The 25,227-nt window shown below is 49.7% G+C and overlaps 1 protein-coding gene across 3 annotated transcripts; it reads right to left on the reverse strand.

Annotated features, from left to right (window-relative positions):
- Positions 1-3,186: 3,186 nt before the first annotated feature.
- CHAF1B (chromatin assembly factor 1 subunit B) lies at positions 3,187-24,142 on the reverse strand. 3 transcript variants are annotated; one of them, XM_060098506.1, is made up of 14 exons: positions 24,066-24,142; positions 23,201-23,395; positions 22,623-22,755; positions 20,586-20,703; positions 19,884-19,987; positions 17,515-17,611; positions 15,737-15,821; positions 14,242-14,335; positions 9,709-9,778; positions 9,522-9,613; positions 7,895-8,042; positions 6,456-6,881; positions 4,489-4,583; positions 3,187-3,915 (listed from the first exon to the last, which is right to left on the reverse strand). In XM_060098506.1, the coding sequence occupies exons 2-14, from the start codon at positions 23,324-23,326 to the stop codon at positions 3,824-3,826; spliced, it is 1,680 nt and encodes a 559-aa protein (XP_059954489.1). In that variant the 5' UTR covers positions 23,327-23,395; positions 24,066-24,142; the 3' UTR covers positions 3,187-3,823. The 3 variants fall into 3 exon arrangements, with proteins under 3 accessions (XP_059954489.1, XP_059954486.1, XP_059954488.1); XM_060098503.1 differs by having other exon boundaries at positions 22,623-22,758; XM_060098505.1 differs by having other exon boundaries at positions 22,623-22,758; positions 23,201-23,373; positions 24,066-24,122.
- Positions 24,143-25,227: the final 1,085 nt, after the last annotated feature.

Consider the following 25,227-nt stretch of genomic DNA (forward strand, 5'->3'; position numbering starts at 1 on the left):
AAGCAGAAAGTGGAAGGAAACAGCTGGGTGATGTATGGCTCGGCCTTTGATCTGGGATGCGAGCTGCACCAGAGATTCACAACTCAGAAAGATTTCACTCCCGTTGGAATATGACAGGGCGCCTTCCCGACCCCGATGATAACCTCAGCCTGGTCTGGACCACCCGACCAGCACCCCCGGAGATGCGCACAGGCAGGTGTCGGGCCGACTCCCAGTGGTGCGCGTGAGGGGCCTGGGAGGCCGAGTAGCTGGTGGGGCTCCACACCAGCGGGGGCTGCAGGCTGTCCTCACCCCCATCACCCAGGGAACCCCCAGACACCCAACCCAACCCACAGAATGCATCAGAGACGAGTAGAGGACTCCTTGCCTCTGGGAAACCCTAGAACGCCTGACCTGCTTCCTGCCTTCCCCGTCCCCTCCCTTGTTCTGTTCCCGCCTTCCCGAGAGGTCCTCCCACTTTTAAGTTGTCAGCCCCTCTCCACCCAGCTCTCCTAACACCCCTCACCTTTCTTTTTTCCATAGTCATCTTCTAATATATATTTACTAGCTTTATTGTTCGTCTCCCCCAGTCAGAATGTGAGCTGCAGGAGGGCAGAGAGCTTCGTCTGTTTTGTGCCCTGATGAATCCGCCGGTGCCTAGAAGGTGTCAGATAAGCATTTCTTGAATGAACAGATGAACAAACAAGTGAGCACGTGGACGCGTGGATTACTTCCGCAGTCCTCTCCCACCGCCATCTGCTGAATGATGCTCCCCTCCGTGTCTGGCCGCCAGGGGCTGAAGCCGGTGTCCAAGGCCACTTTGGTCAAGCCTGACATAGACGTGGACCCCTCAGGGGAGGTGGGGCTGAGTGGCAGCAGAGGCTCCGAGCCAAGGCAGCCCTACCGCCAGGCAGATCCGGCGGGGACAGTGCCCTCCAGTGGCCACAGGAGTTCGCGTGAGCACAGATGCCTCTTACCTCCGCAAGCAAGGATCTGGTTTACCCTCCAGCCCTTTAATTCTGGTTCTCATTTCCGCCCTCCTGCCTTTTCTCTGACCCCTCTCCCCTGCCAAAGGAGGCAGTTTTCAGAGCTGTGAAGAAACTTCCTCAGGTGAAGCAATTTGTCCCTCAGACAGACACACACACACACACACACCCCAGGTGAGACACACACACACACACACACACACACACACACACACACACACACACACACACACACACACACACACACACACACACACACACACACACACACACACACACACACACACACACGTGAGAGGGAGCTGAGACTGAAATACAGCACAATAGCCCGAAAGGGAAGATGCAGGAGTATCGGGAGATTCCACCCCGTCTCCTCAAGGACTCACGACCTACCTAAAAGGACACCCGCAATATTTTGGTGAGAAAGGTCAACAGCACTGTTAAAATGCACACGTGAGCGCTCTCGGGGCTGCAGGGGACACAAACGGGCCCGGGGACTGGCTGCGGCTCACCCTCCCGCTGGCCCCTCTGCCTCTCCCCACCGGGGGGCCCTTGCCCTGGTGGACAGCCTGCGTGGGGACGCCCCTCTCCCCACGGCTGCAGCCTGGCCCGTGCCACCGGCGGCCCTGCCAGCTCTCCTCTCGCGGGTGCGCGGCCAGGGCAGGGCGGCCCTCCCTCACTGCCGGGCTCCATCAAGTTCCCCCGAGCCCTCCCGCGTCTCCCCACCTGGCAGCGGGATTCAGACACGACCCCACCCAACTACAGACGCAGGATGGCCCTCGGCGGGCACGCTGCCCACCCAGCGGGCGAGGCTCCTGTCGCAGAAGGCCTCCCTTCCCCAGTCACTACCCAGATGGAAGCAGGTGGCTTTAGACGAGGACCGGGAGGTGACACCGCCTGGGCTCTTATTGCCGAGTCTGTAATTTACAGTCAAGGAGACGGCTGACAAACAGGCAATGGTGCCTATCAACGTGCACTTCCGCTGAAGGGGCGCCGGCCCCCTCCCACCCATTCCCGTCGCCCCTCCACTGGGGGTGGCCGGGGAGCCAGCCGGTTCACAGAGACAAGGGACCCATGACGACTCCTGTTTGCACGGGGATCAACCCCTACAAAACACACCGTGCTCCAGCCGCAGGCAATGTAAAAAGACCTTTTTCCTCTGAAGAGCTGATAGTATCTCACACGTTATCCTTTCAGTTTGGCAGCCCGGGTAGAGAGGCTTTGCTGTCAATCGGTGATGAACCAGAGAAGCAGCCAGAAGCTTTTGGTGCAAATGCATTTAACCAGCAGAGACCATCTCCGGGGAAAGCCTTCCTCTCATGATTTCCCAATCTCGGCTGCACATCAAATCACCAGAGGAGCCTTAAAGAATCCTGATGCTCAGACTGTGCCCCAGACCAAGGAGGGCAGGACCTGGGTGTTGACGTCTGGCAGGTCTTTGGGTGACTTCAAGGTTGAGAACCCCTGGTCAAAACAGCTGCTATTTGACATTTTTAAATGTCTTCATGTTGAACGTGACCTACGCCTGCATTACAACTCTGCATGGATCCACCTGCCAGCTCTCCACGTGGTAAATCACCCCGCTTGCCACTCTCCCATGTAGAGAGAGGCAGACTCTTTTTCTGGTTAACTGGGTTGTGGATTAGCAACCAGCTGACGCGTCTTTCCAGCTCTCTTCTTTGCTGCTGACCTGAGCTGACAAGAGTGTGTTTTTCCATCCTCAGCAGCTCCCTGCCCGAGCCTGGACCTGCGGGTCCCGAGCTTGCCCTCTGATTTGGTTCAAACAGGGAAGGGGTCCTGGGTGTAGCCTCACCTGCGGGACTCACCGTGTTCATCGTGCCAGAGGGACAGCATTGAGAGCCACGAAATCATCTGTAAACCCCTCAACGTGAAGCAGCCGCACCAGCTTCTAGGGCTCCACCCATCACCACCTGTTGGTCACATCACCAGAGTCTCCTGCGCTACGAGGAGACTCCAAACGTGGGAGGCCTCCTGCAGCGACAGCACCTCATACGTCTCAGCCCAGGAGTCCAGTCTGCTCCCAAGAGGGAAAGGACCATGCCAGCATCCCAGGGACCGAGAGCAGAGGCACAGACTGCTAAGGAAAGGTACTTTTTTTTGCTTTGAAAAATCAGTCTAAGAAGTTAACCTATTTGGATACCAAACTGTATCTAAAGTAAAATCTCAACTCTCCCCCCTCCCCAAAATAAAATAACATTAATAAAAACATAGAAATTTTAAGGAAATATGCCAAAACAGTAACAAGGGTTCCCTCTGGTGGTGAGATGGGTGATTTCCACCTCCAACCCGTTTTTTCTACTTGACTCTTTTCTAACTTTCTAGAATGTGCATTACCACCTTTAAAATCAGAAAGCAAACATAACAAACTTCCAAAAGTTAATCAACTATTTAGAAGCTAAGGTGATCTAATAATCAAACACTCTAAAATTCCACAGAATAAGCCTTCTCGAACCACCTTCTCCTCTAATTCTAGCTGTGGAAGGAGTCCACCCATAAAGTGTCTGTACTTTCAGACAAGTATTCCAAGGGGGGGATTTACTGATTTTCACACTAGGTAACATTGAACTGTTCCAGTCTCAGAAACTCATCAAAAAGAGAACTTAAGTCTATTAAAATGTTCACATCTCTGAGGTAAAAATGTGTGCTAAATACAACAGCCAACATGTTTCTGGAGAAAATCGGTCCATGCGTGTCTTCTGTTACATACAGAAATCCATTTTCTAGTGTCCGTCAGGCTCCATCTGATTCCACTGGTCTCAGGTGTGTTTGGTGTCGCCCCTCCCTGGGCACACGGGGGTCCCCAGACCTAGCAGCCTTCAGGCACATGACAGGTCTCATCAGGGGTCCAGACCTTGGGGACCTTCTTTGTGCTCACTGAGTCTGGGCCGCTTAAGCTCCGGGGGACTGACCTGAAGGTCTCCAGACATCTCTAAAATGTGAACACACATGGGGTGGACAAGTGAGTGAAGACATCTTTAAGTTAAGAGCTGATGTTTACAAAGTAAATTTCATGCGCAGACAAGGAACTGAACTGCCTGGCCAGGTCCTCTATGGATCTAAGGGGAAGATCTACCCCAGTGGTTCTCAACCCGGGGCGACTGTGCCTCTCGAGGGACAGTGGGCAGTGTCTGATGACGTTTTAGAGCGTCACAAGTCGGGGCAGGGGATGGGTACCGGCACCCAGGGGCGCTGCTCATCATCCTGAATCCACAGTGCAGCCCCAGAGCGAGGAATGACCTGCCCAGATGCCAACACTGCCGAGGCTGAGAACTGGCCCAGCTCTACCCATCTTCCAAACCCACCGTCTGCGGGGCAGGGAGCACCATGGCGGGAGGGTGGGCTCCCGGATGAGAATACACACGCAATCAGTGGGTTTAAACGACGGGCCTGGTGAGATGCATCCTTGCTTTCTCAGAACTGACTCCAAGTTAGGTGGTGTTCATTTCCAAAAGAGATGGTATTCTATCTTTAATTATACTAAACCAGTAACAGTATCACTTACCTGACTGAATTTCTTCTGTGGAAGGGCTGGAAATTACGCTGGTTGGTATAGAATTCAGTGGAGTATCTGTCTTTAAGGGTATCAAGTTTATTCTCCTTGATTAAAAAAAGAAAGAAAAGGCCATTAGTATCATCGGAATGGTTTGCATACAATACCAAATGTCAAAGGAAACATGTAAAACTTTCAGCTCATATCATGCAAGGCATTGAATATAATGTCAATATACCCCCTTACTTAGTAACTAAGGATCATGTATTAAGTTAAACCATCACATAAATAAGAGTCAGCTTAAACCTTAACCAGTCACCTAAGTTTCAAAACCCGTGTTTTGTGATCTACCAATGACATGCTAAACACTCTGCTAGATGTTTCCTCCATAAGCCTATCAGACATGGCTTCCAGTGTGGAAAGCTCCAAAATATAGATGGTTCTTTTTTAAAATCCACAGTCTTAATTCTCAACAAGTATTTTTTTAAAAATTATAACTGAAAGAAGCTCACAAGAAATTAAGAGGGGAAAAACTTTAATACCAAAAATGTTTCAAAGAACACTTTCCCACTCCCTTCCCCCACCTAAAAATAAATTTAAAAAACATTGCTAGGGACTTCCATGGTAGCACAGTGGTTAAGAATCCGCCTGCCAATGCAGTCGACACTGGTTCAATCCCTGGTCCGGGAAGATCACACATGCCATGGAGCAACTAAGCCTGTGTGCCATAACTACTGAGCCTGCGTTCTAGAGCCCGCGAGCCACAGCTACTGAGCCCGAGTGCCTAGAGCCTGTGCTCCGCAACAAGAGAAGCCAGCACAATGAGAAGCCCGCGCACCACAATGAAGAGTAGCCCCGGTTCGCCGCAACTAGAGAAAGCCCGCATGCAGCAACGAAGACCCAACGCAGCCAAAAATAAATAAATTAATTTTTAAAACAACATTGCTAGTCTGTAGAAAGAAATACAGAAAGAGCCCAGCATTACACCTAAACCACATTATGGATCCGCCAATGAAGTCGCGTGAACATGGCAGAGCGTGTGGGGGGTGTGCAGTGCTCCCCTCATCCCCCGCTGCCCCCCCAGCCCCTTCCTCAGGCCGCCTCCCAGTGTTGGGCGGTGGGCCGGGGAGAAGGCCGTGTGCAGGATCAGAGGTGTCCAGGGAAGGAAGCCTGGAGGCCAGCTGCTGCCTGACGACAGGGGCCATGCTGGGCAGTCCTGTCCGCTCTGCAGTGCCAGCCATGAGCTCGGGCACGTTCATCAGCCAGACGGGCATGAACAGGGGAGAAAACGACAGCAGAGCCACCTGGAGGCTATTCAGACCCGCGGTGCCGCTCACCATGAGCCAGTCTGCTGGACGCGCCAAAACCCCGTCGAGGAGATGCTCCTTTGACTTCCTACCTATCCTAAGTGCCTGTTACCGTCTGGGCAGGAGAACACGGGTAAAGAACGGGGACACGCTTCCTGCCCTGGGGGGCCTGTACTCTAACTAGGGAAACAGAAACATAAATCAAACACCTGCTATCGAATGCGACGTGTCGTGACACAGAAAAGGGCTGAAGGGACATCCAAATGGGTCTTCTGGGAGGACTCTACTGTCACCCAGGGGAGCAGGTGTCCAGGGCGTCCCCAGAGGGTGAAGGCACAGAGACCTCCAAGGGCAGAGTGTGCCCTGGGGACCTGACGTTCAGAGTCGGGCTGGAGGGTAAGGCACGCGGGACGAAGCAGAGTGAGGGGTCACCGTGCTGGACGGCAGGCTGCCACAGAGCCGGTGACGGGCCGGGCGAAGAGCCGGGACCTCCCCCGACGGGGCGGAAATGGAGCCAACAGAGGTCTGTAAGCAAGGAAGCGGCACTCTCAGGTCTGATGTTAGGGAACATCTCTCTGGCAGCTGTGTGGGATTTCACCTATTAGAGGGGCTTTCGGCTTATCCTGTCTTTTGACAAGGCAAGGCAGTTTCTGTTTCCATCACAGCTCTCACCGGGGTGTTGACTTGCTCCAGGCCTGCAGTGTGTTCAGAGTGACCCTCCGGGATGGGTGGGCTTTCGCATTCTGACTGCCGGGCTGCAGGGTCTTCTCCTCTGAGGGCCCTGCCAGGAAGCCTCTGGCACCGGGAGCGGTCACAGGGGTGTCCTTGGCCGCCGTGGGGGCCGGAGACTGTTTCGCCTGAGGGGGCGTTGCAGAGGGGCTGCTGGGGTCCCGGACTCTGCTGCTGGGGGCTCCCTCTCCCAGCCTGGGTCCTGGCGAAGACCCTGTCTGACTCTTGGTTTTCTTCGCTGTATCGGGAGTTCTCACGCACAGAACTGGCTTCTCTTTCAAGCGAATTCCAAGCTCATCCTTCTCAAATGTCACGAAGGAACAGTAACCATCCGTGGAACAGATGGCCAGGAAGGCCCCGTCGCTGGACCTGCGTTCCCGAAACAGAAGAGAAAGCGAGAAACTTTACCGAAGTCTACAGGCCACTCTTAGTGCCCTCATCGCCGGTTAGGAAATGGAAGTTCAAGCAAACTCACAAGCTTTGCCTGAAGGCAAAGCCCTCAAGGGAAAAACACGGCTGAGAAAGGATCTGGGCTCCTCCCTCACGCCCTTTCCCTCCCAACCCACCCCTGCTTCGTCATCAAATTCACCGGAATAAAGGTGAGATGATGTTTTTTTTTTTCTTTTTTTTTCCCTCCAAGATAAAAAGAAGATGAGGGCTTCCCTGGTGGCGCAGTGGTTGAGAGTCCGCCTGCCGATGCAGGGGACACGGGTTCATGCCCCGGTCCGGGAAGATCCCACATGCCGCGGAGCAGCTGGGCCCGTGAGCCATGGCCGCTGAGCCTGCGCGTCCGGAGCCTGTGCTCCGCAACGGGAGAGGCCGCGGCAGTGAGAGGCCCGTGTACCGAAAAAAATAAATAAATAAATAAATAATTTTAAAAAAGAAGATGAAAAGAAGATAAAGAGTGATAAAGAGCAAGGACTAGATGGTAGGTGGCCAGGCCCAGCCGGGGCCCGAGCACACAGTGGAGACACAACTGGGAGCCCAGGGGTGCTGAGAACCCCAGGCAGAAAGGCGAGGGCAAAGTGACCCCTCAGGACGGGCACAGTTCTGGGGCCCCTCCTTGTCTGCGCAGCAGGGGCCCGCCTGTGTGGGCTTCCTCCCGGAGGGCCTGGCGAGTCCCCACAACACCAGGGACCCCGGGCCTCCCCTTGGTTTATGAGAATTAGATGAACCACACACAGTCTGCACGGCATCAACACCCACTGCAGTCACAACAGGAAGCAGTACTTCAGCAAGTTAGAAACAGCTTTCCTTTTTACATTGATTCCTTTAAAAAAAACTGGTAAATAAGGGCCAAAAAAGCCAACTGTAGGATGAAATGCTCCCTGACCCGAGGGGCAACTCCAGGGGAATGTACACTGTCCCCGCCGTCCACTCACCAGGAAATATCACTCAGGGTGTGGTAATGTATGTTAGACACGTAACCAAACGGGAACAGCTGCTGGGTGTCGTACAAAAGCACAGAGTCTTCAGAAGCCACAGCAAACACCAAGCGGTAGGGCAGGCTCACCAGCTCCACACCTGGCTCTGGTGATGGGCGAAATCAGGAACAGAGAAAGTCAAACAAGCAAAAGCAAAGTTCCCAAAGAAAACAAATTTTCCCCAAAAGCCCTCTCCCCAGGGACGTAAGTGATGTAATTTTACTAAATGCTTTACGGAAGAATTCAGTTTTTTGTATTATTTTATATAGAAATATAAGAATCAAGGATAACCATGCAGGAACCAATGAGGACACTGTGTTATGATTCAACACTCATGGGCACCTGCGGTTCAAAAAGAAGAGAAGAGGGCTTCCCTGGTGGCGCAGTGCTTAGGAATCCGCCTGCCAATGCAGGGGACACGGGTTCGATCCCTGTTCCAGGAAGATCCCACATGCCGTGGAGCAACTAAGCCCGTGTGCCACAGCTACTGAGCCTGCGCTCTAGAGCCCACGAGCCACAACTACTGAAGCCCACGCGCTTAGAGCCCGTGCTCCGCAAAAAGAGAAGCCACTGCGATGAGAAGCCTGCGCACAGCAACGAAGAGTAGCCCCCGCTCGACGCAACTAGAGAAAGCCCGCGCGCAGCAACGAAGACCCAATGCAGCCAAAAATAAATAAATTAATTTAAAAAAATTATCAGGCATTCCAAGAAGCAGAAATATATGACCCATAATGAGGAGGAAAAAATCAATCAAAACCAATCCTTTGTACACAAAGCCATTAAAAGAGTTACTGTAACAAGTGTATTCCATGTGTTCAAGAAGCAAGAGGGAAGGTGTAAAGCAGAGATACGTGAGGAAGACCCAAGTTGAACTCTAGAGATGAAGACTACACCGTCACAGATAGAAAATACACTGGATGGCACCAAGGGCAGGTGACACGGAAGATTAGTGGACTCAAAACAAGCTGTAGAAACTATCCGCAGAGAGGAAAGAAACAAGTAAACAGAGCATCAGTAAGCCATGGGTAACTTCAAACAGTCTAATACACGTGTAGCTGGAGCCCCTGAAGAAGAGGAGAGAGGGGGGAATGACAGAAAAAGTATCTGAAGAAATAACTGGCGAAGTTCTCCAAATCTGATGAAAACTATAAACTCGTAAATCTAAGAAGTTCAATGAACCCCAAGCACAAGAAACATAAAGAAAACGGCAGCAGGCACACCGTAATCAGATTGCTGAAAGCCACTGATAAAGAGAAAAATCTTAAAAGCAGCCAGTGGTGGAAAAAGTTAAACAAAAATCCAATTCATACAAGTTTTCCATAATTTTCACTGCACAGGAAATCAATAATAAATGACATTCAACCTGCTTCAGTAGAGAAACAAAGCTAGTATTTTTAGTCCTTTAAAGTTGCTTGCAGCAAAGAAAGTGTATTCTAGACGACGCAACATCTGACACGTATTTTGATAACATCAGTCTTTGCCCTCAAGACTGACCGAACTGAACCAACCCACATACTCACCTCTCCCCACCCTCCCTGGTGACCTGCCTCAGAGAACGTGACACACCCCTGTGGCTCTAAGGTACCTGCTTCCACCACTGGCCTCAGCTCAAAGTAGACGGGGCAGCAACGGACAGCGAGCGTCGCCTTCCCAGGACACGGAAGATGGGCGATGGGCCTGCAAGATGAATCGCGGTTTTGCAAAAAAGCACCGTCACTCAACAAAAGCAAAAAGAAAGGGTAAACATGTCAAATATTTCTTCAATTGCATACCTTTTAAGATTTTTCCTGGAGAAAACATAAGTTGTATTTGTTACGTTTTCACCGGATTCCACACATCCAGCTGGGGAAGCAGTAGAGGAAGGCAAGGCCATGTGTTATTAAACTGTTCATCAGCAAAGACGCATCAGTTCTGGTTTGTAAAAGATTTTCCCCGCAACATTATTACCTGGACAATGTTTTTGTGAACTGAGGACAGATGCAAACACCCTGTCCCTGCCCGGGCTCAGCCCTTTACTCCAGTTCTACCCACCTGTCACCTCCCCAAGGGGCTCAGCTGCCCCAGAGCGCCTTCCAGGCCTGGGTGGGAAGAACATAAGGCAGGGAGCCCTGAGCATAGCAGACCTTTGCCTGGGAATCCAGCCAATTCCTGCTAGTGAAGTGCTATGATCAGACCCCCGGCTCTCTGTCCCCTGGATTCTGACCTCAGTTGCCACCCAAAACCTGAGACTCAGGCCTTTTCCCATCGGCCTGATGGAGCCCAAAGGCTGCCAGGAGACCAGCCCTCTGCTGACATCTCCAGCCCCTGCAGAAGCTGCCTTTGCCCTGGGGAGCAGCCCACATCTGAGAGCCCTTCTACACTCACCTGAGGCTGTACTCAAAACCAGGTCAGATCCTGTTGGAGAATGACCGTGACACACAGTTGCTCTTGGGAACATCTCCCCGTTTTAAGTTAACATTTCCTGACACACACACACACACACACACACACACAATCTTCCATGTGACCATTTCATCCCCGCCGGGGAGGGAAGCAGACACAGCCAGTAGTCTTTCTACTCTCTTCCCATCTCACCCCATCCTTCCATCCCCAAGTAATCCGTTTTAACAAACCATCGGGTCATTCTATATTTCCTCCATGCTCACATAATTGTTCCAACCAGTTATAACTCAATCGCTTGTAATATTCATATGGTGGGTTTTTTAAATCTGTATGACAAAATGGGGTATTATTTATACTTTTGCTCATTTTGCTCTTCTCAGTCAGTTACTCGTGACAGTTAACCTGCGTGACACTAAGGCATCCTTTTTTCAGTAGCTACCTACGATGCACTGGTCTGAAAATACCGTAATTTATTCACCCATTCTCTGTTAATGAGTACTGTTTTGTTTTTGCTTTTTTTTTTACAGCTAAGAGCCATGCTTGGACTTCCCTGGTGGCACAGTGGTTAGGAATCTGCCTGCCAATGCAGGGGACACGGGTTTGAGCCCTGGTCCAGGAAGATCCCACATGCTGCGGAGCCACACCTGTGAAAGCACTCTAGAGCCCGCGAGCCACGGCTGCTGAGCCCATGCGCCACAACTACTGAAGCCTGCGCACCTAGAGCCCGTGCTCCGCAACAGGAGAGGCCACCGCAATGAGAGGCTCGCGCACCACAGCGAAGAGTAGCCCCTGCTCGCCACAGCTAGAGAAAGCCTGTGCGCAGCAACGAAGACCCAACACAGCCAAAAATAAATAAATAATTAATTTGAAAAAAAGAACGTGTCATTAAAAAAATAAAAAGCTATGCTTGCAATAAACATCCTTGGACATACACTCTTATGTACTGTTTTCACTTCTTAAGGAAGTGAATATCAGACAAGGAGCAGGTTGGCTGAAGAGTACGTGCATTAAACGGTTACCAGACTGCCTTCCCAAAAGGCTCTAACAATCCACACTCTCTCCAGCAACAGCCATACACATGCCCATCAGCGACAGGTATTTTCACTTTTTTCCAGCCTGAAATGAATAAAGGGATACCTACTGTATCACATTCACTTGTGGGGCCTTCACTGTTGGGTTTCCCAGCACCTCCCTGCGTGTGCCAATTCTGCACACAGATTTGCTCTTCTATGAGCTGCTGCCTTTTTGTACCTTTCTCTCGTTTTTCTCTTTTGGGTTTTTCTCCTTTTGTCTTTTTGTTCTTCTTGCCAATTTGGAAGAGCCATTGTCTACAATATCTGTTAGCACTCTCTTCTGTATCATAACCATTATTTTCCAGTCCCATCATACGACTACTGATTTTGCTTACTGCGTCTTTTGCCATACAAAAGCTCTACATTCAAATACAGCAAAGCAGGTCTATCATTTAAGAGCTTCTGGGTTTCCAGTCTTAGTTTGGTCTTCCCCAGTCCTAGAAGGTCCTCCTAGATTTTCTTGCAAGAGTTTTACATTTTCACCATTTTTAGGTATTGAATTCACCTGCAGTTTATTTTATTTATTTATTTTTAAAATATATTTAATTTATTTATTTTTGGCTGCACTGGGTCTTTGTTCCTGCGCACGGGCTTTCTCTAGTTGCGGTGAGCGGGGGCTACTCTTCACTGTGGTGCGCAGGCTTCTCGTTGCAGTGGCTTCTCTTGTTGTGGAGCACGGGCTCTAGGTGTGTGGGCTTTAGCAGTTGTGGCACGCGGGCTCAGTAGTTGTGGCGCGCAGGCTCAGCGGCCATGGCTCACGGGCCCAGCGGCTCTGCGGCATGTGGGATCCTCCCGGACCAGGGTGCGAACCCGCGTCCCCTGCATTGGCAGGCAGACTCTCAACCACTGCGCCACCAGGGAAGCCCCCTTTATCATTTTTATTCTCAATAATGAAGCAGCCTGTTGTGACAGGGTCTAGGCACAGACAAGTCTGGTTGGAATAACTTGTGGGAGTGTAGTGGTCAAGGCTGACAGGTCAGCAGAATCAGCAAGGACACGTCAGGGTCACTGTCAGCAGGAGGGTGAGAGGTTGAGTCCAGCAGGGTCAGCCAGGGCAGTGCTGTTGCCAACATGGTCTCAGAGCAGACGGTGCCCTGCTCTCCATGGCACAGATAGCATCCTGTGTATGATATGATGACATGACCAGGGCTGGGCCAAACGGGAGGGCACAGGTCAGGTTTGCCACTAAGTGTCCCAGCCAGAGGAGACCCCAAGAGTGTGTGAATCATACACACATGTGTGGGTTAGGCTGTAAAAGGACATTGGGGAACACGTGGGAATGACACTGGCCTAGGGGGGTCCCAGGACCAAGAATAAGTAGTTGCTTAAGTATATTGAAAGTTGTTTACCAAACTCAGTAGCAGGTCCTTTCTTAAACGGCAGCTCCAAAAATATTTTCACTTAAAATCAGGTACCAGGTGGGTATCTGCTGCCACCATTCTTATTCTTGGTGGTGTTAATAAATGCAGGAAACGAAGTGACAGAGATTGGAAGAGAGAAAACTTTGTGATAGGATTGTGTTTCTAGAAAATCCAAGAGATTTAAAAATACTCTCAGAATAAAAAAAAGAATTTGATTAGGTGGCTAGATATTATAAAGTACATAAAATCTGTATCTGCTACAGTAGAATAAGTACTTAGAAATGTGAAAAGGATAATTGTTCCATTTGTAACAGTGCAAAACCCAAAAGACATGGAAATGCATAGGAAAAAATTTAATATGGCATAGAGACTTTATGAAGAAGACTAGAAGGTCTTATTGATGGTTATAAAACAAGTTCTGAACAAATAGATTTCATGTTCTAAAAATTAACATGATAATTGATTTCCAATTAGGATCCCATTTAAGGTTTTTTTTGTTGTTGGTTTGTTTCGGTTTTTTGGTTTTTTAATTGGATGACATCTCGGAGTTGTTTAGGAGAGTAAATGCAAAGAATAGTAAAAAAGTATGAAAGATAAGAATAATACTTGAGCAGGCATTTGCCTGTCTAAATGTCAGAGATTCTGTAGTGCTACTGTTATCAAATCAGTATGGTATTGGTATAGGAATAAACATATAGCTTAGTGAATCAGAGCAGAGAATCCAGAACTAGATTCTGGGATAAAAGGGAATTTAATAGGTGACCTGAGTGGTATTTCAGTGGGAAGAATGGATTACTGAGTGAACGGTTCTGGAGTGTCCAGCTGTCTGGAAAAAAATTAAGTTGGACTCTTAGCTTATATATAAACTGCAGGTGGGCTTCCTTGGTGGCGCAGTGGTTAAGAATCCACCTGCCAATGCAGGGGACACGGGTTTGAGCCCTGGTCCGGGAAGATCCCACATGCTGCGGAGCGGCTGGGCCCGTGAGCCATGGCCGCTGAGCCTGCGCGTCCAGAGCCTGTGCTCCGCAACGGGAGAGGCCACAACAGTGAGAGGCCCGCGTACCGCAAAAAAAAAAAAAAAAAAGATAAAGGCACTTTATCATTAGTTTTAGAACGATGACCTCCATATACATCTAGGGAAAAGGCACTCATTAAAATTTTTTTAAAGTTGAATGTGCCTAAGGGAGTATGTTTATCACTCTAGTCTAGTGGCTCCCAAACTTGTCTGTACATTAAGATCACTGGAAATCTTTTTAAAATTCCAAAACCCAGACCACACACTCCAAACCAATTAAAACACAATCTCTGGGAGTGGGACCGAGGTACCGGCACTTTTTGAAGCTCCCTGGAGGTTTCAACGTATGGACAAGTTGGGGACCACTGCTTTCATCAGAATTCCCTGAGCTGCAAAGAGCATCACAAAGTCAGGCGCACAGACACCACCACCGCTGTTCTCATGCCCTTAAATCAAAAGCTTTGTTAAACACACCTGGTGTGAGAAGCAAAGATCCATCAGGAGTGAAACTAAGTCTACGAAAGAATGACTTCATGCTGTCGTCATGGAACATCCGGTAACTTCTCGCCTGCGGCACACAGAGTCTAAACGTTATTCCAGACCTTTGCATTCACAATACAGGCTTACCGATTCCTATTTTTTTCTCTACATGTTGTCATTTCTTACTGACATAATAAGTGAAACTGAAATAAATTACATATCAAATAATCACGCAAGTCTGCAAGGGCAATCACTCGTGAACTGATCGCCCATTTCTGGTAAGGAAAGGTGTGTGTGTGTGTGTGTGTGTGTGTGTGTGGCTCTATAATTATACAAATAACCCTCTGTAAGCGCACACACCACACTGTCAACAGTGGTTTGTCTGGGGAATGAGACTGGGAAAAGGCAGGAAGATGACTAGGAGCCCTTTGCTTGCTATCTGTGTGTTTATATTTAGAATCTCCAACCCAATGAACCCTTTTTAAAAAGAAAACAGTAATCCTATCATCTTTTCAAACAACATTTCTTGGACACCTGTGTGGAACAGTTTTTGCTACCATGCACTGACACTTTATGAACACTAAGCATTTAATCCTCAACCAGGCATGACTCTCCTAACTACACATGTGACCTCTCAGCGCCGGCCAGCTCACACAGCCCACTCTGCCTTACGCGCTGTCCCAGGACTGGATTTGCACCTCATCTCTGCTTTGGTTTTTGTTGTTGTTGTTGTTGTTTGTTTGTTTTTAATTTTATTGAAGTAGAGTTGATTTACAATGCTGTGTTAACTTCTACTATATAGCAAAGTGACTCAATTATACATGTATATATTCTTTTCCATATTCTTTTCCCTTCTGGCTTATCACAAGATATTGAATACAGTTCCCTGTGCTACACAGTAGGACCTTGTTGTTTATAGCTTTGTTATAGTAACACCTTTCACCGACTAGGATTAGAGTGCTATCTTCATTTACCAGTTCTTTCAAAAATCAAAATCCTTTCCATTCCTGAGTACCAACCCGATGGCCAGAGTCCCCCTCCACCTGCCAAGGAGGTGTATCGCCGCTGCTGGACCCACCTGCCTCCCGGTTGCCTAGTGCTGGGGTCTTCCTAGTCAGTGGTTCCTGACCCTCACTGCACCTCAGACCACGGGGGCCCTGCCCGCCACAAGCCAAGTGAATCACAGCTCCGGGGATCGGGCCCAGGCGCCCATATTTTTACATGCTTCCCAGGTGACCCCATAGTTCAGCCAGGGTTGGAAACACTGTCCTCCACCATCACCTCTCCCCTGGCCCCCAAAACGTCCCCACCTCCGTACAGGCCAGCCCAGACCACCACACTGAGACTTGGTGGTCTAAGGGGAAGTCATATCGCAGTTCAGGTGTCGGGTCCTGGGAACCGGGGGTTTAGCTACGAGCGACGGAGGAGCTCATGACGTCCTAAGTCCCAGCTCCGGTACGGCTAAGACGGGATGTCCAAACATTTGTACCTCTCCTTCAGGCCCTACTCCAGAGAGCATCTTTGAGACATTAAAAGCCACACGTTTCTTCTGTGTGCTGTACACCCTCAGGATCCTAAATAAAGAAGAAAAGTCTGATTTATCGCTTCTAGTAAACGCATTATGTTTTACAGAGAAATAATCTATTACCAGAACTGAAGATTGCTTCACCAACTTTTGGCCTGCAAAACCAATGACCAATGACTTTCACACTTAACTGAGTGACACAGGCAAATATTAACAACCAAAAGGATATCACTAACTAAGTGGGGAAATATGTCATAATTTCATTCTTTATTGAATGTTTCAACTTGTCAATGGACATAAACTTGTAAGCCTGGTCTTGTTTTTCAGGTCTTGGGCATCTGGCTCAGGGGCCATCTGGATGACTGCAGTGCAGTTTATTTTGTGTGGAACGGTCTCGCCCTCAGGGATTTGCAAGAGTAAGGAAAACAGCAGCAAGTAAATTGGTTGTTGGTAGTTCATAGTATTCCCTGAGCTAATCAAATTGTTTCACTCCTGACTGCCTGCATAAAACACATATACCAGGGGACTTCCCTGGCGGTCCAGTGGTTAGGACTCTGTGCTTACCACTGCAGGGGGCACAGGTTCGATCCCTGGTCAGGGAACTAAGACCCCACAAGCCACTCGGCATGGCCACACAAAAAAACAAAAAACAAAAAAACCCACATATACCAGAAAATAAATGACATTTGGAATGTTACAGGAGATTCTATGAAAAATAAACACTTCCTTAGTGCTTTCATTCCAGGGCCATTTGAAACTCAGTTTGTTATAGTTAGAAGTAGTTGGATAAATATTATAAAGGACTATTATGACTGGTGAGTGATATGCTTGGCACCTCTGGGTTGTTTTTTTTTTTAATTTTTTTGTTCCAGGAACACGGTTAAATTATTGTGTTTAGGGCTTCCCTGGTGGTGCAGTGGTTAAGAATCCACCTGCCAATGCAGAGGACATGGGTTCGAGCCCTGGTCCGGGAAGATCCCACATGCTGCAGAGAGACTAAGCCCATGCGCCACAACTACTGAGCCTGCGCTCTAGAGCCCGTGAACCTCAACTACTGAGCCCGCGTGCCACAACTACTGAAGCCCACGCGCCTAGAACCCGTGCTCTGCGACAAGAGAAGTCACGGCAATGAGAAGCCCGCGCACGGCAACGAAGAGTAGCCCCCGCTAGCCGCAGCTAGAGAAAGCCCAAGTGCAACAACGGAGACCCAACGCAGCCAAAAATAAAATTAATTAATTAAAAATATATATATTGTGTTTAAATGTACCAGTAAACACAGCAACAAGACCTCTTTTCAGAGAAGACAAAATATCTTATTTTCATATTAATTTAAATGGAGTTGTTAAAATCACTATAGCAGTAAACTCTAATCAAAGAAATGAAATAACTATCCAACCCTACCACTAGTTATCTCTTCTTGCTTAAGTCATATTTATAAAAGACTTTTTCTTTAAAAGTTGCCCAAGAAGTTTAAATTTAAATCAAAGCTATTTCTGCATTCACTCACCCACTCAATAAAGATTTATTAAGTACTAACTTCGTGTAAGGCTCTTGTCCTAATTAGTTGCCAATTTCTTATTATGCTGGTAGAATAGCAGTAAAACAAAATGCTTTATATGAAACCAAGAATGAAAGAATCAAAGCCAGACTGTGGTTTACATTGGTTAAGCTGTAATAAAAATACCTCTGAAGAAAATTTCAAGCAAACAGAAATGAAAATAACTTGCCAAATACTAACTTACCTGTCACAGCTCAGGGTAGCAACATATTGACCCAAAGGATCCCAGGTTACTCCTTGTACATAACTTTTATGTTCATTAAAAATTGAGATCTTTTGTCCTACGAATAAAGCACACAACACACACATTACCAAAACCCACTAATGCACAAATGGTATAAACTACAATTTAAGTATTGTTCCTTTATGCCATTCCATAATTAAGCAGTTGGTAACTTAGACTCTACCAAACTCCACGTCAGGCTCTGGGGACCAAAGATGACTTCACATGGCCCCTCCTCCCAGGGAGCTCACAGCTCATGGTGGGGACAGACCCACCACCAGCATGCGCACTGTGACACGACGCAGAGGAAGAGGGCAGCTAACAAAGCAGGGGGTGAGGTCGAGAAGGAGTGAGCTCAGAGTTCGGTTCTCCAGGTCAGACAGGATACAGGGGGCCGATGAGGGGAGAAGAAGGTATTCTGAGCAAATCCACGGGGTGAAAGTCAGTTTAGGCCTCTGGAGCAGTGACAAGTAGCCGAGACTGCTGGTGTGTGCAAGACCCTTGTGTGCAAGGAAACGGTTCTGGGGGTTCATGGTGTGGCTCAGAGCAACGCTGAGCTGGGAAGTGACCTGCATGATAAAGATGAAACTGAGGGTCGCAGAGAGCACAGAAAAGTGTCACTAGTTAGGGGTGACAGCACACCAGGTGACAGCTGAGGGCCTGAACCACAGCACTGTGACTAGGGATGGGAAAGGGGCTTTGGGGGAAACATTTAGAAGAGAAAACCAGGAGCACACAGAGATTACCCGGATAAAAAGAGGAGGGAGTTCGGAAGCCGTGGCCAGTCTTGAAAAAACAAAACCCAGGGAGTTCCCTGGCGGTCCAGTGGTTAAGACTCCGCACTTCCACTGCAAGGGGTGGGTTCAATCCCTGGTCGGGGAACTAGATCCCGCATGCATGCCACAACTAAGACCTGGCGCAGCCAAAATGAATACGTAAATAAATAAATATTTTTTTAAAAAGAAGTGAAATCACATTAGTCTACTGCTTAAAACCCTTCAGTGGCACGCGGTCACACCTTGGTTACAATCTGAGACCCGACCCTGTGGCCTGGACCCGCCACCCTCCAGCCTCAGGTCCCCCCTCCCTCCTGCTCCTGCCGTCCGGCGATTTCCTGCTCCTGGGACACAAGCAGCAGCTCCGGCCGCCGGGCCTCTGCACCTGACGTTCCCATGAAATAATGCACACGGCTTGCTCCCCGGCTTCATTCCAGTCTCTGTTCAAACTCCACAAGCTCAGAGAAGCCCTCCCAGATCACCCTCTCACCCCAGGACCCCTTCGAGCGCTATCACTTCCTGGCATCATGCATTTGCGTATTCGTCTGACACCCCACTAGGACGTAGCCATTGTATTCACGCATCCTCCAGCACCTGCAAGAGTGCCCAGCATGCTGGCCGTGTTCAAGATCGTTACAACTGGCTTCAGGGGGTGCTGATGGAGTGTGGCAACGGACACTGAAATTATCCAACCCACAGCCAGATTTGGGTAAAAGAAGACAGTGACACTGGTCCTCCACATTGCCGAGTGTCTGGGATTGATGAGAAAGAGCATGAGAGAAATAAGGCAAGACAGAGGGCGCTTCAGCTGGACCGCACAGAACGGAGAACAGAGGCCTCCACAGCGTGGACGAAAACCGGGCTGATGCCATGCTGAGAGCACAGGGGAGGCCAATGCCTCTGCCTGACTCCCAACCTGGGCACTTGGGTTGCAAGAGAATCCGCAGATAAAGAAGAAGAGAAGAAGAGGTTTGGGAGAAGACGTCAAGCTTGAGTACAGGACTGCAGGTCAAAGTGGTCAGGCGTCAGCCACCACTGGCTTTTGGCATTTCACTGCTATTTTCATCCTACGGTAACTTCTCACATGTTTATTGTCCCCTCAACTAGTGAACAGGTTCTTTCAAAGCAGTGAGGTGTCCTGGGCTCACCCTGATGTCCCAAAATGGAAACCCGACCCCACCTACCCCAACATCGAGCATGCAATGAATGCCTCACTGATTATGACCTGCTAACTTCCCGAGATCCTAAGTTCCAGGACGGCAGGGATCAGCCGTGTCCCGCCCCGCTGGCCCCGTCATGTCTGCACCCCCAGGCGTGTGCGATCTACCTTGCTTTGGCACCAGCAACTCATGACACCACGGCTAAGCCTCGTACATTCTGACTAGGCCCTTAAAAATGCAGTGGATCCATGGCATGTGGGGCTAATCCCTAACCTGTCATGCGAAACACCTATTTCAGTTTCCTAAAAAACCTCTTCTGAAGCCTTTAAAGGTTCGGCTTTTTAGACACTTAGAAGAGTCCTTCCCCCGATAATAACAAAAACACATCAGCTACCTTTACTGACATCCCATATGATGGCCGTGTTATCCACAGAGGCAGAAGCCATTAAATTCCCATCGGTTGCCCAGCAAATATCATACACATCTTCTAAGTGGCCCCTAGAATCCAAAGAGGAGAAAAAGCAATTCTTGTCTCAAGGAGAGAAAAACTTGTCAAAAATTTAAAAGCAATCTCAGGGACCATACATTACAGTGGGACTTTAGGAATTTCCACTAGAGCTATATTAGCTATAGCTATAAACTACTACCTTCAAGGATATTTGTATCTTTAAAATTGATTCAAGCTTACTAAGGAAAATTTTATAAGACAAACTAAGAAAATCCATTTTAACCATATTTTTATCTTTTAAACTATGCCCGTATTACTGTCTTGCATAAGTAAAAGTTTTAAGTGAGATATAAAAGTCAAAATGCGGGCTTTCCTGGTGGCGCTGTGGTTGGGAGTCCGCCTGCCGATGCAGGGGACACGGGTTCGTGCCCCGGTCCGGGAAGATCCCACATGCCGCGGAGCGGCCGGGCCCATGAGCCATGGCTGCTGGGCCTGCGTGTCCGGAACCTGTGCTCCACAAGGGAGAGGTCACAACAGTGAGAGGCCCGCCCACCGCAAAAAAAAAAAAAAAAAAAAGTCAAAATACGCATCAACTTAATGCATCCAGGTCCTAAGGATAAACCCCTCCCAGGCCCCTCCCGTGGTTACCTCAGGGTTTTTACCACGGTCCAGTTCTCCTTGTTCAGCTGAGCCTCATCCTCATCCTGAAAAGCGATCTGTTCTGGTTCCTTGTTATCATTCACCTTCCACAGCAGAATGACAGCATCTGTGGAGCGAGTCAGTTAAAGATAAGCCACCCTTTACAAAGCATGGCTCCTTCACTTCTGGATTTTTAGGGTATTAAATAATATCTATGTTGTTCAATAGACACTATGGCCACAAGGATTTACGTCTAAGAATTCGGGCAGGAAAAGCAAGTTTGCCTTCTGAACAAAGACTCCAAAATCAAACTCATACCAGATCAGAGCTATACAAGGTCACCTTAAACAGAAGTGTCCCCAGGCCAGCAAAACACTACTGCAAAGTGACTGACTACATGAACAAATCCACAGGCATAACCTGTAAGTGGCCGAATAGGGAAACAACAGAGGCACCAACGCAAGGGTTGGCAACTCATTCCTAGCTGTGTAACCTACGGCCAGTCACTTCCCATCTTGATGCCTCGGTCTCCTCACCCGTAAAGTGAGGAGGATAACAGTGCCTAGCTCATCAGCTATCGTGAGGATTAAAGGAGGCAAATGCATAAAGCACGTACCACACGATGCCCGGCACATGGTAAGCCCGTGCACGTGTCAGCTGTTAACACCATGGACGTGTCAGATACCTTAGCGTGATGTCATCAATTGTCTGAGTCCTCTAGCTCCCCACGTTCTGACGCCACGCTCACCACATAACCTTCTGACCAAGACGTGGCTTCCCTTCGAGGAATGCCCGAAGGAGGAGAGTGAAGGAGCCGGTGGTGCGGACACACACGTTCTCTCTCTAAATTAACTGGAATCCCGGGAGCTTGGCTGAGATGAGGCTGGCCCTGACGCACCAGCACTCTCCACGTGCTGACTGACGGACGGGTGGTTTCCGGGCCCTCGAGGCCAAAGGACCTGGGCTGCCCTGTGCGGCCTCACAGAGGACGGCCCGCCAGCCTCCCCACCGCCCCGTGCTGTTGCCACGCCCCACCCCTCTCTCGACGGAAACACTGGACATCAGGGCACTGAGTTCAACCAGGCTTCTTTTCCTCCTTCTTCAAACAACATCTGAGATGTCTTCTTTCTTTTTATTCTGACTTCTAGACTATCTTAGTGTTAGAGCATGATAAAAAGATTTACTTCTTCTGTATCATTTTATGCCATTTAAGCACAAGCAGAAAGGGAATTTCCTGGCGGTCCAGTGGTTAGGACTCCGCGCTTCCACTGCAGGGAGCACGGGTTCAATCCCCGGTCGGGGGACTAAGATCCTGCATACCGCGTGGCGCAGGCAAAAAAATAAATAAATAAATAAATAAAAGCACAAGCAGAAAATATGAATCAATCTACTCCTACCAAAGAAACATAATTTAGAGGGCTGGGTTTTTTTGGTTTTTTTGTTTTTTTTTTGCAGTACGCGGGCCTCTCACTGTTGTGGCCTCTCCCATTGCAGAGCACAGGCTCCGGACGTGTAGGCTCAGCGGCCATGGATCACGGGCCCAGCCGCTCCGTGGCATGTGGGATCTTCCCGGACCGGGGCACGAACCCGTGTTCCCTGCATCGGCAGGCGGACTCTCAACCACTGCACCACCAGGGAAGCCCTAGAGGGCTGTTTAGACTATACTCCCGGAGCCAATTAATTCATTAATTACACAGAGACACGGAATGGACTGTGATCACTTACAGATGCTAAATAAACTGCCAGCCAAACGAGGCCAGGCCAGTTGCCTTGGGACGTAGAACGGTAAGCACCTACCTGCTTGTCTCCAGTCAGCCCAGTGGGAGCAAGTGGGAAACGGGCCGTTTTCAAACAGGTCTTCTCAGTTTACGCTTGGCATCCTCCACCCCTTCACACTCCCCACATTAGTTTACTCAACTATCTAAATGACAGATTGAGAGGGTCAAGCGACTTCTAAAATAACAAAGTATGTCTAGCTCAAATCTCACTCTTCAATGAGACACATGGGTATCTGGTTTCTGAAGAATCTTGAAGTACAATACTCACCATCCCCTCCTGATGCTAAAATTTCCCCACTTGGAGAAAAACGCACGACATTGACAGCTTTGGTATGGCGAGCAAGATTGGACAAAAATTCAACAATGGCCTTTCCATCTGGTCCTTTTTCTACCTTCCAGATCTGCTGATACGAACACATTCATTCAGAGAAACGTATAGCGAGCGCGCACCATACAGTAGCGACGGAAACACCACTGCGCTGATTTTCAGAAAGAAAATTTAGTCTCTCTTTTGAAATGTAAGAGGAAGGAACTCCTATCTGAAACATAAACCTAAAGTCCGTCCCATGGCCTCCCACCTCTTTCTAGTGCAAACTGTTTCCCGGGAGGAAACTGGCTCAGGGCTCTACAGCAATGGGCACCCAGTGACATCACTCTAGATAACAGGACCCCAGGAAGAAAGGTGCTCTCCTTTGCTTTTGTTGTTGACTCAAGGCCCTGAGAATTTAGCCCTCTGGGCTACATAACTAAGCAATGTGTGTCTGCTGACACTCATTATAAATAGAAGAGTGGAGAATGCTGCTTCAATAGGGCTTCCCTGGGCCTTTCTGCCTCGGCCCCATTTACCCTGACAGCGGTGTCCACCCCCGCGGAGGCCAGCCTGTGGATCCTCCCGACGGCTCCGTGCTGGAAGTCCAGGCTGTACACTGGTTCCTTGTTATGCCAGGCGATCTCACAAGTGATGACTTTCATCCTCCTGGGTCTTCAAGGGGCAGAATACCGTTCCTCGGGGACCGTTCCTTCTCCAAAGACAGAGGAAAGCTGAAAATCGTCGGTAATGAGGTGAATATTATAGCAGGACGATGTACTGAGCGCCTAGTAGGAGCCAGGAACTCTGCTAACCGTCAAAAACGCACGCTGCGTTGGGAGAGGATGTTACTGTTGACCTCTGACGTTAACACCTAGCAAGTTTCACCTAAAATGGTTCGCTGAGTCGTGGCTGTTCAGTTTATTCTCCTGCTACCTCCGGAAAAGCAAAATGGGACACCCGGGCAGAGGAAATCAGGGCACCGGGTCGGGCCTGGCTGGGCGCCCGCCCCCGCTTAGGGGAGGCTGCCGGGCGAGCCCGGAAAGCCGGGGCGGGCCGCCTGGGGGAGTGGGCCGCGTGGGAGGGGGCTACCCTGGGGAAGGGGGCTCTCTGGGAGGAGGAGGCCGCCCAGGGGAGGGGCCTGCCCGGGTAACAGACCGAGGCCGGAGGCGAGAAGGCAGCTCCCTTCCCGCCGCTCGGGACGGGACGCTGGGCCCGGGAAGCCGGGACCGGACTTGCCTGGGAGGAGGCCGCTCGGGGCCGGGGCGGGGACCGGCCGCGCGGACGCGCGCTTCTCGGGAGCTATCCCGGGTCCTCTCGGCCGGCCGTCAGCGAGAGCCTCTCGCCCCCCAGGTCCGGCCGGGAAACCGCGGGGACGCAGAAGCCAGGGCGGGGAAGCCTTACCTGCAGGGACGCGGTCAGTCCCGGCGGCCGCCAGCTCCCGCCGCCGCGCGCGCCGCTTCCCGCGCGCTGCAGGCTCCGCCTCCGCATGGGCGGGACTCCCGAGACTCTCCGCCTCCGCGCGGGCGGGACTCCCTGGAGGCCCCGCCCCACCGCAGAGGATGGTCCAGCGCCGCGAGTCCTGCGAATCTGGGATGGCTTCCGCGGGTTTATTAATTCCCTGCAGACAGATGCACAGGTGGAAGAAAGGGGGAGTCCATCGATTCATTCGTTCAATCACTTATTCCCTTGTTAATTCATTCTTTTAGCAAACATTTACTGAGCATCTGCTATATGCGGAACCCTGTGCCGGTCCTGGATACACAGTGGAGAGCGAAGCTGACTCAGACTTACCCTCAAGAGAATTTACAGTCCGGTAAAAGGGAAAGAGCCGTCCTGTAGGACAGGTGGGGAGGCTGTAACTCTTGAGACCCGCCCAAGACTACCAAGTCTTTCACTGGTGCAGCGAATATTTGACAGCTGTAACCTGTATCAGGCCCCCGTTTTGGTCACTGGTGTTTCAAACATAAATAAACCCCAGAAACGGTCTTGGGGCTTCCTGTCATGTACACAAATAATTATAATTAAAAAATAAAGTGAAAAGGAGTGTGAAAGGAACAATGCGCTCTTACAGTTCTGAGTACGAGGTTATTTTGAATTTGAAGGCTCAAAGGAAGTTTGAAGAGAAGGAGGCATTTAAAGTGGGCTTCAAGTGATAAGAGTTTCGGATGAGCAGCTCTGGGAAATGAGAATTGAAGGTAAAGAAACTCACCGTTGACAACAGAGGCACAAAGGAGGAGCAATGGGACCTGGCAATGAATGGGAAAGGATGGATGGATCAGTGACCCAGAAGCCTTTGGACATGGATAAGCAGGTCATATGCACATAAGTTTCAAAGGCAGTTTCAATCCTCCTTCTACATTAACTGGAATCCTGGTTGCATACATTACTCTGGGAGCTTCCCTGAGATGAGATTGGCCCGGATAAATGGACAATCTCCTTGTGCTGACTAACAGCAGGTTTCTGGGCCTTCAAGGCCAAGGGGCTTTGTAAAATGAGTGCTACCCTGTGCAACCTTGCAGAAGACAGCTTGCCAGCCTCCCCTAGGTGACTCTCCCACTCCTCA

The sequence above is a fragment of the Mesoplodon densirostris genome, chromosome 5 (assembly GCF_025265405.1).
Source record: "Mesoplodon densirostris isolate mMesDen1 chromosome 5, mMesDen1 primary haplotype, whole genome shotgun sequence".
NCBI classification, from domain to species: domain Eukaryota; kingdom Metazoa; phylum Chordata; class Mammalia; order Artiodactyla; family Ziphiidae; genus Mesoplodon; species Mesoplodon densirostris.